This window comes from Nomascus leucogenys, chromosome 4 (genome assembly GCF_006542625.1).
Source record: "Nomascus leucogenys isolate Asia chromosome 4, Asia_NLE_v1, whole genome shotgun sequence".
NCBI classification, from domain to species: domain Eukaryota; kingdom Metazoa; phylum Chordata; class Mammalia; order Primates; family Hylobatidae; genus Nomascus; species Nomascus leucogenys.
In genome coordinates, this window is record NC_044384.1 from 10,230,475 (window position 1) to 10,246,119 (window position 15,645).

The 15,645-nt window shown below is 36.9% G+C and overlaps 1 protein-coding gene across 1 annotated transcript in view; it reads right to left on the reverse strand.

The window, feature by feature from the left end:
* Positions 1-15,645, reverse strand: part of DOK6 (docking protein 6) — a 433,588-nt gene that overhangs the window by 150,196 nt on the left and 267,747 nt on the right. The window contains exon 4 of the mRNA XM_003264328.3: positions 11,122-11,241. Coding sequence (XP_003264376.1) covers positions 11,122-11,241 — 120 coding nt within the window. The remainder of the gene's footprint in view (positions 1-11,121; positions 11,242-15,645) is intronic.

A 15,645-nucleotide genomic window follows, 5' to 3' on the forward strand; every position in this document is an offset into this window, starting at 1 on the left:
TGACAACAACAATAAAACATTATTAAAGAAAACTAAACCCATTCCCAAATACCCAAAAGTACTGAAAAGGAAATTAATTTTCTAAATAATGATAATAATATCCTAAAACATAAATATGCTGCTAATCTGTGAAGACTGCTGAATGTATAGAAAAACAAATTTTTGAAAAGGTTATGTAGAAACAAATACCAAATCAAAATGTGTTCATTCATATAAGATTTAAAACTACAGAGTTCAAAGGTCCCAAACGCATTGCCCGTGAATTTGTATGTTGGTAAAATTTAGAGTCCCATATTAGCTAATATGTGAGAAAGTATAATTTTATTTTAAATGGTTAAAACAAAAACCAAGGGTGGAATATTTATTAAATATTATAAATATATAATTATACTATAATAAAGTATATAATTTTATTATAATAATATAAATATTGCATCCAACAAAGATGCTAGTATTGAATCTGCAATTATGTTTACAAGGGCATCTTTTTCACTAGGGCTGAATGATGAGGTCCAAAGGAATAGGCCATGCCCAGAGAAGGCCTGAGATACAGGGGTAAGGCTGCAACTACAAAAAGAATCTAGACGGGGCTACAAAACAAGGCTTAGACGAATTGAATAGATCAAGGTCTGGCAAGACAGGGTGACTGCACTCAAGGAAAAGGGGCAGCAAGGCTCTAGATGGAATGAGAGGGGACTGAATGGGTCATCAGTGCCGAGAAGAATTGAAATCTTCCCTGTCAGCCAGTGAGTTTGTAAATAGATCAATTTTTTTTTTTTTTTTTTGAGACGGAATCTCACTCTGTCACCCAGGCTGGAGTGCAGTGGTGCGATCTCAGCTCACTGCAAGCTCTGCCTCCCAGGTTCACGCCATTCTTCTGCCTCAGCCTCCCCAGCAGCTGGGACTGCAGGCGCCCACCACCACGCCCGGCTAATTTTTTGTATTTTTAGTAGAGACGGGGTTTCACTGCGTTAGCTAGGATGGTCTTGATCTCCTGACCTCGTGGTCCGCCCTCTTCAGCCTCCTAAAGTGCTGAGATTACAGGTGTGAATGACTGCGCCCGACCTAAATAGATCTATTTTATGCAGGAACAAATCCAAGTATAGCTGTGAGTCTGAGACTGGCAGGTGGAGGTAAGTGGATCTTGCAGTTGCTTGGAGAAGCAAAGGATCAGAGACGGGGGTTTCTGAGAAGAAGTAACACACAGAAAACAAACGGGTGACAAGTCCTTCAAACAACCCCTTGATAATTTCCCTTTTGTAAGAATACAGATGGAAAACTACGTTTAATGGAGAACCGTACAGGAAAACAGACATATCTGTTCAGCTAAATTTCCCTTATACCAAGTAGAAATATATATATATATAAAGAGGCTTTTGGAATTTATGTATCAAATAACTGTGCATCTAGCACATGGTGAATATTCAGTGTATTGTGACTGCATACACATGAAATGCATTTTTGTATGTTAGAAGAAATTTGAAAAATGTCTACTGGAAGCCAATAGATTCTTTTTTTTTTTTTTTTTCTTCAAAGAAGACTTTTATCCACTGTATTCTATGTCTTCCTCTGCTTCAGAAGTCATGGGTTTGAAGGTTGGGTCAAAAGAAAACAATGGAACATGGAACAAAGTATTATACCTAAATATTCAGAAACCAAGAGATGTATAAATATTAACTCATTAGGTTTTCCACAGAGAGGAGTTAAATCTAACAATATCTTCAGCTAAGTAAGTAAATGTGAACTCCTTATACTTTTAGCTTGTCTTCCTCTTAAAAGCCCAAAATGGCTCAAAAGAAGAAACTGTACAAAAGGAAAGGCATTCTTGATTTAGATCGTTGGTGACACAATGATTTAGGCTGTAAACAATTCCTTGTGTAAAATTGAACCTTTATCCCTCATGAGGCTTAAATATTTGTTAAAATTTATTAATTAAAATATCTAGGCATTATTAACTAACATAAAATTAATACTTACAAAAATGTATACAGTAGCTGTAAACTGGTTATATAATGATTTAAAATAGCTGTAAGTATTGGATAATTTGTTTACAGATTTTTTTCATTCTGCTGTAGTTTATATCCATCTATTGTTTTTCCCATAAGTGTACATAACTAGAGTCACAGGCAAAACTTGGATGGCCTGGGCCTATCTGAACATAAATGGCAAATGTCAACCCTAAATAGGAGAATTTCACTTCATTGTTTCTATTAACGAGTGATTCCATAAAGTTAAGACTCACTTCTATATACAACCAACTGGTCAAAATAACTTTAAAGATTTAACTGAGATTCTCTGATGGCAGGAGGCTTCAAATTTGTTTCAAAATAACACATGATAAAAAACCCAGTATTTATGGAAGACATTGTTTAGGTTAAATCTGTTACTGTAGCTAATTCATTAAAAGACCCAGATTTAGTAGGGTGCAATTTAGGAAAATGGTTTTTCTTCCAACCCTGCTCTCACACAACTATGAAATTTCCTCTTCTGGCGGTTATCTCAGGCAGAGATTAGTGTTTAATTCACTATTGCCCATAAGGATATTGTCAACTTCATGTCTCAGATGAGATGACTGGTGTAACCGATAATTTTAAAGTCTCAAATAAATGGAAGTTTCTCCTCTTCTTTCAGGTCAAGTCTATTACTGAGAGTCCAGCAATGAGAATGAGAAAGATAGAATATGCCGTTTCCTGCTTGTTCCATCACTGTCTTTCCACAGTGACTCCCCCCGCCCCCCCTTTCTTTTGCTTTTGACTTCTCCAGGGTAAGAATAATGAAAAGAAAAGGGGGTAAATTCCTTCTAAATAGTTGTTACTATTGAAAGTTCTTCTTTATTTTTGAATTCTTAATGACAAGATGTATTCAAATGCTACCTCTCTCTTTGAGGCATATGTTATGTTCCTAAGAACCATCCCAACACCTTAGAACCATCCCAACACCTCAGATATCTCCCCTGTTCCCTGAAGGGGAGGGGCCTTGATTAGGCATGGAGCCTACTACCCTTAGCTTCTATTTTCTGCATTCCACCTTTATCATCCTTCTGCTGGAGCTCCTTCTCACAGGCAAGAGTTGTCCTGGTGTGGGTCTTTTCAAGATCAATCAAGCTCAGCTAACTATAAGGTGTGCACTTGTCCCACCGAATGTGGCAGTGTATCTTGTCCAGTTGCTGACCTATTCTCCTTGTTTGGCTATCATAAACAGCCTCAGACCCATCTTGCCTCCTGATCTCAGGTTCACCATGGTGAAAACTGAAACCACTAGTTCCCCAAACTCAGGTTCTTCCCTAAACTCTCTTGCACACTGCCCAGGTACCAGCTTGGGTAGCACTACTTGATTCTACAGTTCTACCAGCAAGGGTGAGGTGAGAAGCCAGTCTGTCCTCCTGACAAACAACCAAATTCTACAAGTAGTGCTCTTGCCCTTCCTCTTTCATGGGGCTTGAGGGGGTAAATGCCTGCCCCCTCCTCTCTGCGCTTCTCCTATAAAAGACTTTCAATGAATTATCTTTACGTCTCTCTTAACATTTCTTGGTTCTTTTCACCCACTATCCACAGCTCTGTGGCCACAATACAGAGACAACAAGAGAGTCCAATTCTATATTCTTTTTTTTTTTTTTTTTTGAGACAGAGTTTCACTCTTGTCGCCCGGGCTGGAGTGCAATGGTACAATCTCGGCTCACTGCAACCTCCACCTCTTGAGGCAGTGATGCTCCTCCCTCAGACTCCAGAGTAGCTGGGATTACCGTCACCTGTCACTACGCCCAGCTAATTTTTGAATTTTTAGTAGAGACAGGGTGAGTTTCTCCATGTTGGCCAGGCTGGTCTTGAACTCCTGGCCTCAGGTGATCCTCCTGTCTCAGCCTCCCAAAGTGCTGGGATTACAGGTGTGAGCCACCATGCCCAGCCCAATTCTACATTCTTTAACACTTTTTACATACCAATTAAAACATGAAACTTTAGTAAGAATCCAAAACTGCTAAATGGTATTTAGGCAAAAGACCAGAGACATTGGTCTAATATTAAGTGTTGATGAGTAAGTCCTCAATAATCTGGTATTAGAAAAACTGAACTAATGCTTGGGATTTATTATGGAGAGTTTCATATCAATTTGGAATCTAGATTCATCCCATTGTTCAAACAGTCTGCTTTGTTTTTTTCTTAATAGTTACTTGAAGTGCTAAAGGAACTAAATAGAGCCAGATATTACACAGAAGATGAGACATTTCAGGATCATTCTGTTCTTTATAATCTTATCTCCAAAATTTCTATAATAGACGATTATTGCAGTGGTCACTCTTCAATTCTAGCAGCTTTAGAAGCTGAACCACACTGAAAAAGCAGATGTTTGCACATGTAGACCCATCCTTAGATCTGTATAATGCAATTAAACCACGAATAAACAAAACATGATTTATGCTTGTCAAAATTTGTAGAACTCTTCAGAAATTGTGACTCCATCTCCACCACAGAACTAAAATTCATCAAAATTTATTTTATTATTATGTGGAAATAGCAATAGATTTAGCTGCCAGGTGCCATCTGCTTGGTGCTTCAAGATATTTCTTCATGCATACATCTCCTTTATAACAGTACAGTTAGACACAGACAAATTGATCTTTTAGATTTGACATTGTGAGAAGAGAAGCCCTACAAAACATCTTTTGCTTTCCTGAAGCATCTATGGCAAACTATAGGGAGAAATAAATACAGCTTTGACCTTTTTCTGGTGTAGTGTATGTTGAAGACCAAGTGAGAAAAGTGGTGGTTATAATTTGTATTTTTCAAAATTATATGTGGTATCTATATAAATCAAATAATAAAAGTAAAATAATGCAACACAATGGTAGGCAAAATTGCTATGGTCCATTCAAGACTTTGTGTTGCATCCATTAGTGTCATCTTATTTCTTCTAGAGGGGCTGCTTCCATAATCATTGCCTTTCAGCTTTCCCTGTAGATAATAACCTTTGCTGATTATATCAGCATTTGTAAATATGTGTTCCATGGAACACAAGTCCCACGGGATACGAATACATGTTATGTGCAGAAGGAGGCACCTAGGTCACGTGAGTTTGGGAAATGTTGGGTTATACAAAGTTAAACAGATTTATTATGGGACTTCTCAACAGCTTTACTAATGTATATTGTGACTGTCATACAGGGCTGGTGTTTGTTTCTTAGGGCTATCATAACAAAGTACCAACAATTGGTTGGCTTAAAATAACAGAAATATATCCTCTCATAGTTCTGGAGGCTAGAAATTTGTAGTCACAGTGCTGGCAGGGCCATCCTCTCTCTGGCTGCTCAACAGGAGAATCCTTTCTTGCTTTTTCTAGCTTCTGGTGTTAGCGGGCAATGCTTGATGTTCCTTGGCTTGTGGACGCGTCATCACTCCAGCCACATGGCCGCCATCTTGTGCATCTTCACATCATCTTCACTTGTCCATATCTATCTCTGAGTCCAAACCTCCCCACTTTACAGTGACATATTAGCTGTCACTGGATTATGGCCAACCCCAATTACCTCATTTTAACTTGACTGCCTTTACAAAGAAACTATTTCCAAATAAATTCACATTCTAAGTTATAGAGGGTTAGGACTTCAACATATGTTTTTGGAAGGCACACAATTGTGATACAGTATTAAGTTCAACCGATTGATGCCCTCACTGCAGAGAGCAGGTCATCATCATTGTCAGAGTAGTATTTTCAGGAACTCACTTTGGGCAAGGCTAGAGCATATGAGTGGCATTTTAGAAACTCAGACGTGAGTATGCTTGAGTTTTTTTTTTTCCTGATGCAAAAGTTGGTTTTGCTCAGTGTCATCCCATAGACAAAATTATCGCCCTGGAAGACTCTTTTGTTTGGTTATAAAGAATATGTATATAAGTGAATATGGTTTACCCCAGATCCTTATTAAGATTGGGGCAAAATCCTCAAAACAGAGAGAGGCCTATTGTTACTGTTGCCATTGTTTTGTCATTAACTGGTTATTTTCCATATGAGTAAGGTGCTGCTAATATTGGCTTTAATCATTGATGGACATCAAGAGTTTCAGACTTGCCTGATTGAGAAAGCTAATTTAGAGGAATAAAAAATAATTATAAAAAGAAAAGCGCAGGCTACTTTGATTAGAATTAATCTCACCTCTACCACAGTAGTTTCCTTTTGTTTTTATTTTGGCATATATTTTATTATACTTGAGATGGTAGATTGTATCCTTTTTTTTGTATCAGCTGTTCACTTCCTTTCCATATATCATACATTCTAACTCCTATTGTGGCCTCAGAGATGGGGTGTACTGTGCTTCTTGACTTTGGGCTTGGCAATAGGACTTGCCTTGGCCGATGGAATGTTAGTGGACATGAAATATGCAAAGGCTTAAATTGTGTTGCAAATCTGGGCATACTATCATGCATTACTGTTATCTTTTGTTTTGAGAAGTGTGCTTTGGGAAGTTGCAAGTGTAAGCAGGTTGAGAGACAGATGAAATAAACACTGGCATTGTCTGCAGCTTGGAGCCAGTCTCAGCACAACCCAGTCTAACTCAGCACAACTTTAGCCTTTTTACCTGTGCCTGAACAATGAAGATCTACTTATAGGTCTGTACTACTGAGATTTTTGTTGACTGGTAACACAGCATTATTTTACAAAACATTAATTGATACATTTTGTTTATGTTTGTCTCCTTTACTACTTTGTGAGCTTCTAAGAAGTAACCATACTTTGTTCAATTTTACATTTCTTGTTTAGTTCTTACATATCATAGGTCCTCACAATGTTTGATGGGTCAGGAATGAATGAATGACATTCAGGGGTATCTGAGTTGAATGTAGGAAGCATGTTTACCATGGCAATCCAGGTAATAATTTAGAAACAACACTAGCATATTGCTTTGGTTCCGAGACAAGTAATTAGGCTAAAAGAAGAAATGTATGCCGATCCTAGCCCACTCATAAGCAGAGACACTGGGTCCCAGAGAAAGGCAAACCCTTCAATCTGACTCTGAATAAACCAGATGGCAAAGTCTGCGGTTCCACTATTTTTGTTCCAGATGGAGATCTCTCGCATCAGTAGCAAACTGGACCCATCCTTTGTGTCCATTTCCAACTGCATTTGCAGGAATTTCCTACAAGTGAATTGCTTCTTGGTTATGATGTTCACTATTGCTATTCATGATGAATAAGCAACATTTGTTTTCCACAATTGCTATTTTGTGTTGTGAATCCTTTACAAATAACCGTAACGCCATATATTAATATTTTGTACGGTCAGTATAGGCTATCTTAAATACTACTGAAAGACCTGGAGATCCTGGAAATTTTAAGAATTTAAACTTTGAAATGTCTACCAAGTATGCACTTTTCTGTGGCAGTGTCATCTGAAATCAGAACACATTTTCCTCTGTGTGTGTGTGTGTGTTTGTGCACGTGTGCATGTGAACTTGTGTTCATATAACTTTCCCCATACCATGTGGGATTCTGGGTCGATATGAAAACAGCTGACAGCAGTAGATAAAGATGATTACAGCAAAGAATTTAATCAATAACCACTTTTATCTCAGCAACACACATTATCTTTCACCTTTAAAAAGTATTTGCATAAATGTCTCTTCTTAGCTAGTCTCAGGGTAAATAAGACCAGGCTGTCTGAAGAGGCAGGAAAGCACAAGAAGAGAAGTAGCAATTTTGAATGTCAAAAAAAATGCTGCGGTAAAGACTAAGCGGTGTGACTTTATTTAATGATAGGATACTGCAAGATCACCACAAACCACATTAATGTAATCAATTACAGTAATTCTGCACACATACCTATCTCTTAGTAGAAAAAGTTCAAACTAATCCAAGCACATTATTGACAAAATAATAAAATCATGTTTCTGATGAAGATTGTTATATAATTTAATACTAAAATGTCTTAATAAAAAATCTATCATGCTAATTCTTTGATAAAAAATTATTCAATCTCTATATATTAGTGACTTCAACCATGTATTAGGAAGTTAATGATTTTATTTTACAAGGTATTATGCTTGAAGAGTCTGGAAGAGTGATTGAGAGTCAGTGAAATGACAGCTTTAAAAGTCAATGTTATTTTTAAAGACTTTAGTTAGCTAAAGTGCTTTCCCTACACATTTAAGTAAAATAAGCGAGTATATTGTCTAAGAAGTAGCTATCTACTCCAAGACCTGGGTGGGAGGGTCCAAGCTGATGGATGAGATATCTTGGTCTTTACTATGAGGTATTATAGCCTACTGGTAACTTTTTGAGAGAGCATTCTAAATTGGAATTATCATAAGTATGGGGGAAGTCTGTTGATTAGAAAGTGAGAAAATTGGGGTATACATCTAAGAAATTGTGCCATTCTCTGTGTGTGTATAGTTCTCTGTGTATATATGCTAGATTACTGAGCTAGCAAGAGTAGAGTCTGAAATCTTGATATTGCCTCCATGTTTATTCCTTTTATTATTCTCCTAACATGTTAATATCAATTTCAAAAAGTTCTAGCTGGCTCTGAGTGGGCCAAGAGGAACACAGAAAAGGGATATCATCAAAAGTTATGGAAGCTCTTTAAAGAGGGGGTGCAGACTTGACGAACCCTGAGCAATGGCTGTATCCAGGGCCTTGGCAGTCAAATAAGGAACTTCTTTCAAGGGGAAGGAGATTCCCAGGGACAGGAAATCCTCCCCATCCAGGAATTTTCTTTTAATGCTAAACATTGAAGAGTCTTAGTGAGTATGTGTCCGTCGCCCAGCATGTGTACTAAAGTTGCAAATTTCTTTATAGGATATCGTGTATCTTTGTGGGCCATTTAAGTAAACCCAGTATTACCTTTTCCAGCTAAATAATTACTCATAGATTTGTTAACTATATTTTTAAAGCACATATATCCTTTTGTTTGAAGTTAGGATTATTAAACATAATTAAGAAAAGCATTTATAGCATTGGTGATATAATTTCAGGTCCACTGTAAAGTATACACAGGAATTATTTTTTCTCCTCTTTATTTTGACTTGTGTGTGTATGTGTGTTGTGTGTGTGTGTGTGTGTAAATCTCCTGCTTTTTATGTAGCTTTGGCATTTTATTCTGTTTGTCCTATTCTAAAATAAACCTATATTAAAAATTTCTCTTTATGTTCTAGACAAATTACTTTGAACTTATTATCAAATTAGAAATAAAATTATGATAAACCAAAGAAGTACATTATACATTTGGATGGAAACCATATATATCTCCAAATCTTCAAAGTAAAAAGCGTACAGTCCATGCTACAAGAGGCACAGTATTTCTATTTACAAGCTTAATTTATTCACTTTTTTCATATTTCCTTTATGTAGTACTTGACAAATTTTTATCAGTAAGGGGTGTTTCCTTTTCTTAAACTGTGAATGGAGAGCATACATTTTAAGCAGCATGATTATGAACTCTGTGCTTAGCACTGCTCTCAGAAAACAAATCAGAGATGAAATTTGAGATAGTGTGGGAAAGGAACTGGAATATAAACCAGAAGCTAGATAAAGAGCTACAGAAATGATTTGTGACTTTCTAAAAACTCAAATGGAAGCAATATTTGGAACTTATATATGCTCATGATCAATGAGCAGAAAAAAACTTTTTTCATTTTAGCAACAAATAAAAAATAGTGCTACAATGGGCTAGCAATGAGCTAGCAATGGCTGTTGACAGTATTCTTATTAGTAATGATGAGATTATAATCATCATGTGCTATCATGTGCTCTTTTACCTATGCTGTTTAGTTTATGACGCACAGATAATTCAAGAATTTCTTTCCTTTTTCTTTTTTTGGGATATGGCCTCACTCTGTCACCCAGGCTGGATTACAGTGGCCCAATCTTGGCTCATTGCAACCTCCGCCTCCCAGGCTCAAGCGATCCTCCCACCTCAGCCTCCCGAGTAGCTGGAACTATAGGCACACGCCACCATAGCCTGCTAATCTTTGTAATTTGTAGAGACAGGTTTTCACCATGTTGTGCAAGCTGGTCTTGAACTGCTGAGCTCAAGCAATCCACCTACCACTGCCTCCTAAAGTGCTGGGATTACAGGTGTGAGCCACCATGCCTGGCCCAGAATTTCTTCTTAATAAATAGTGTCAAGTTTCCTCAATATCCTTCAACCTTTCAAAACACTGATCATCAAACCTTAGCAACACTAAAAAGTTTCTATTTTCACACTATTCAATCACCTGGTGGTGGTGATAATATTTTTAAAACTGAGCTCACAATCAATGAATATTGACAGGCTGAATAATACTCCAATTCTGTTATTTAGAGTTGCTAGTCAAGAACATGCAGCATAAATCCTTATGAGACATTAGAAATGCTTGTTAAACTAGAGAACAGTGTATTAAGTAAACACCATTAGAAACAAAAACCGCAGTTTTGTGAAACCCTGAGATTTTACTCACTACTTTCCTCCTTGTAATATTAGCCAAATGTCCTAAAAACTACCGATAACCTGATAAGCCAAATCTGTTAATATAGACTCTAAATCTGTAATAAGTCTCAAAGAAGAAACTGGAGGGATGCTAGCCATTCAAAAGCCTCTCTAGAACAAGTTAACCTATTAGTTGTTAGGATAAAACGCAATGTCACCGACAAGAAGCCAGGAGACCTGGGTTGTACCTTAGCATTTTCTCCAGTTGTTACACCACTGTGGGAAAGTTCCTTAATAACTTGAACTGTTCAGTTTATTTTACATGTATGTTTCTGAGACAGGGTCTCACTCTGTTGTCCAGGCTGGAGGGCAGTGGCGTGATCTTGCCTCATTGCAACCTCTGCCTCCCAGGTTCAAGCAATTCTCGTGCTCCACCCTCCCAAGAAGCTGGGACTACAGGCGCGGGCCACCACACCCAGCTAATTTTTGTATTTTTAGTAGAGATGAGGTTTTACCATGTTGCCCAGGCTTGTCTCGAACTCCTAGCCTCAAGGGATGGGTCACCCTCGGGCTCTCAAAATGCAGGGATTACAGGTGTGCGCCACTGCACTCGGCCTCTTTGATGTAAAAAATATGATTGGTCTGAAACATTTCTGAGATCCTTTCCAGTTTCAAAGTTCTACAATTACAAGGGTATTCTGAAGTGATGGAAGGCAATCTTACACCTACCGTTCTGTTCCCGCTGCACTCCTGCCGCCAGAAGGTCAGGCTCCCCAAGGCTGATGTCATTGAGCCTGGTCCCCAGACACTCCATGCAGAGGTGCTTGCACCACTCCTCGGCCTCCAGCTCTGAAAGTAACCACAACATCACCAGTCAAGCAATGCTGCCTAGGAATGATGGAAGAAGAATATTCCCTGAACAGTTTTCCCAGGTGACTGGCAAGAGTTAAAAACCTGCCTTTAAAAAACAACCAAAAACTGTAATTAGGAAGTGAAAATAAGTCCCAAAAATGATTTCCTACTCTTTGACATTATATTTTTAAGTGGTTTATCTTATTTGTAGTACTTTACCTTATTTACAAATAATAGTCTGAGAATATTTGTTTCTTATATAGCATAGTTTAGATTGATTTTATTTAGGGAGGAAAATTTACTTAACATAATAAATTAGCCAGGTTTAGTTACCCCCCCCACACACATATTTAATATATATATACATACATATATATATACTTCAAAACATGCTTTACACGATAAATACGTTTAATTTTATGTCAATGTAAATTAAGTAACTAAATATAAAATAAAAAATATATAAGTAAATAGTTGAAAAAATGTCAGGTTAGATTAAACAAATGAACGTTTCCCTGAAAGTGACTTAGATTTGTATGAGTTGAAGACCTGATCCCCAAGTCATTCTGAATTGTAATGGATCATAAATCAGCTCTAGAATGTGATCATTTTTCTTTGTAAACAATACAAATTAGGCCATTCTTTTTTTAAAAAAAAATTGGGGTAGAATCTTAAAAGTATCTCTTCTCTTTCGAAAATGCCAATTACCTAAGACGTTGATTAGATCATTGCTTTTTTTTTCTATTATCTCCCAATTTCTTTATAATCACATGTTCCTCTTGCTTAAAACATTAGAATGTGTTACATCAACACAAAATCCTGTCATATCTAAAGTTTTCACAGGCTTTCATAAACGTAAGTGAATTTGACTTCGGGGTAAGCCCTGTGCGAGTGAGGTAGCCAAGGGTTAGGATCGTATCTGTGTCTCAAATCATTGGTCCGCGTCAAAACAGAATTGGAAATCAACCAAGTCTTCCAGCTATTTTACTTTGCAGAAATTTGAAAAGGGGTCTCAGATTTAATATTTTAGGCCAAACTCCAATATCACTGTACAGAAATTGGATAAGAACTTTCCATTGACGTCTGCCCAGAGAAGTTTCTGACTTTTCCATATAGTGTAAATCTGTACTAGAACAGTTTAATATGGATTCTCTGTAAATCTCTTGTTCTCTGTGGATGACACCTCACCCTTTGCCTTGGCATTTTAAACGCCCCATGAAAAGTTATCTGTGACAGGTTTTCTTGACTTTAGGGATCTGAATACCAACGCTGGGCTCTCCTTGATGGTCAACACCATCAAATTTGGGTAATGTTTTCTTTCTGAGCTTAGTCACGCTGCCTTTGCGGCAAAAATAAGTTTCATCAATGAGACGTGAAGACAAATTTGTCATTTATTTTTAGTTTTTTCAAGACCATGACATACTTTAAAAAATAACGAAAAAAGAACATGCAGTTCCCCATGGGATCCTGTTCTAATAAAAATAATAGTTCCAATGCTCCCATCACGAAAAGCATTTTTATTTATGAAAGTACAGTTTGCATGTATCAGGGACCATCCCCTCACTGGTGTAAGGCACACTATCAAACTATGTCAAGGATCAGGAAGATTTTCAAGAGGGCCTGGCTCCCTCACTTGGGTGGAGTCAGAGGCCTGGGATTAGCTGCTCAGGCATTTCCTGAAGAACCTAGAAAATAATCCTGTCCAACCACAAGGCTACCAATATAATAAGTGCACCATTTGCTGAGGCTATGGCTTACTAAAAATAACAAAAACAAAAAACAAAAAACCCCAAAAAACCTTTTTTCTTCTAGGAAGCAAATGCCAGACTTCATAGAAAAATTTTATAGGAGCAACAAAAGCATATATTGAACATACTTTTATTTAGATGTATAAGTATTTATAAAATGTATAAAAGATTTAAAATATTTTCTAACAGTCAACCAAAATATTATAGGTTAAACCAATGTACATGCTATGTATCAAGAAATGTTTGAAATTTCTGTCAAGGGAGACACTACGATTATTCTTTTTCTTTAATTTTTTAATTTTTTATTATACTTTAAGTTTTAGGATACATGTGCACAATGTGCAGGTTTGTTACATATGTATACATGTGCCATGTTGGCGTGCTGCACGCATTAATTCATCATTTAACATTAGGTATGTTTTTCTTTTAAATTTTTAATGTTTTAAATTTTTCACAAGACTCCACGATGTAAAAATAATGTAAAGTCACACGCAATTAAAATCTTTTTTGCATTATTCTACGTAATAGTATTTCCAGTTCTCTACAGATAAAGATGAAAATATCTAATGTGCTATTTGGGAGTAAAAATTAGAACGTTAAATATGCCAAAGCACCTTGGTGCCAATATTCTCTTTAAGCAGTAAGTCGGTGCATGCCCAGACATTTAAGAAATATATAATTCACTCCTTCTTTGTGTTAAGTCTTTTGTCCTAGGGTTTAATGAGACAAAGAAAGCAAGCATACAGTAAAAGGCTTCTATGAAACTGGAGTGGACTCTTTCAAGCAGAACTAAATGCAGAATTTCTGTAAGTGCTGGAACAAAGAAGTCTCCCATCACAGCAATGAGAGGTATTCATGGGCTCCTACCAGCAGATAAAGATGTCTTTGGCAGACAGTGCTTCAGCATTTTGGTAGTGTAGTAGCATATAAGACTGGGAGTAGCAAGAATAATAAAAGTAGAGTACATACTGTCACACTAAAGACTGAAATGTAAACTATTTCAAAGAGAGAGAGAGGAAGAGAGATTCTTACAATTCAGGGCTCATTCCTTTAACAAATATTTATTGTGAACTCTCCATATGCCAGGCACTGTGCTAGGAGATTATATGAAAAACACACCATTTCTGCTCTCAATAATCATAGAGTCTAGTGGGATGGGCAGGTGGGTTTAGTGTATGGTGCTCTGGAAGGCTGCTAGCCTAACTAGGCAGAAACTGAGGAACTGTGTCAAAGGCTCAGCAGAGTGAAAGTATCAGGGCAAGCAGAGAGAAAATGATGATGTGTGTGTTAGTGAGTGAGTGTGCATGTGTATCAGTGTGTGCGAGTATGTAGGTGTGAGTGTGCATAGCAGTGTGTTTCTAATGTGTGGGTGTGTGTGCACACAGCAGTTTTGATGAGTGTGTGTGAGTGTGCATTCATACTCATATTTTGTGAGTGTATGAGTGTGTGTTGGAGGAGTCTAGGAGGAGTGAGGGAGATGCCTGGGGCGGAGAGGGAAAGACATCTGCAGGGTAGCAAGTGTGACATCCTGTAACAGCTGGAGATATAGAAAAATGTGAGAAACAGTATCAGTTCATTCTTTTCATGATTTTCTAGTATTTGGCTCAATTAGATCAGTCCTAAAGCTTCACCTCACCTCGAAAGTATTAACCTTTGTAGTCTGTATACTTGGATCTAACAGTTTTGCTGCACATAAGCTGAATTTCTTTGACTTTTAGACAAAGCTTTGGTTTTACAAATCTGTTTTTGACAGTCACCACCCTTCAAGTATTACAACTATGCTTTTTAATTCTTCTTTCTTAGGCAAGCTCTATGTATTGCATGTTAATTTTTTTCTATCACTATTTAATTGCTGTTTTTCTCTAAATTATCTTTCACCTTTCATTTTTATATTTTTTTTACAGAACTGAGATTCAATACAAATGCAATAATCTGAACCCACCCACTGCATTTTAAAATGTGTATTTTCTCATAGACCGAGTGCCTTTTGTAATTTGCTTTATCTTTCAGACTTTTCAGTCTACACATAATGTGTAAATAATTAAATTTCATTATGGGAGAATAAAGACATTAAAGTGTTCTATAAAGTTTTATATTTTTCTCTTCATGATGAAGTGCTTTTTCATTAAGATGCCTTTTTCAGATAGCTTGCAGCTATGTTCAAATTTTTAATTGAGTAAATAACTTTTTCTCTGGACTAGAAACACAAATAATATTTTCATTATATAGAGGATTAGTTAAATGAAGAAATTTGGTAATTTCCAAAAGGAAAATTGAAAGGCATTTGGGAATAATAAGGCAAATGGAGACTAGAGATTAAATTAAATGGTGAATTATGTGACAAATGGGTTGACTGACTGCAGAGAAAATGATGGGAGTCCAAAACCAATTCAGTCAAAGCTGGTGGCCCCATCCCTGTGTTTCGGTGTCTTTCCATTTCTCCACAGAATTCTGGGGAAAGTATGGTGTCTTACAATACAGTGACATGGGACTGATGCAGTGTTACTTTTAATTCTGATAAGAAGGGATCAGAAAAGAGGTATTTAAATAGAAGGCCTTTAATAAATGTCTACCGACTAAATAATTAGATTCAAGCTTTATTGCTTTTACTAAATTTAGTCCTTAAGATAATGACATTAAAGTTAAATGATCC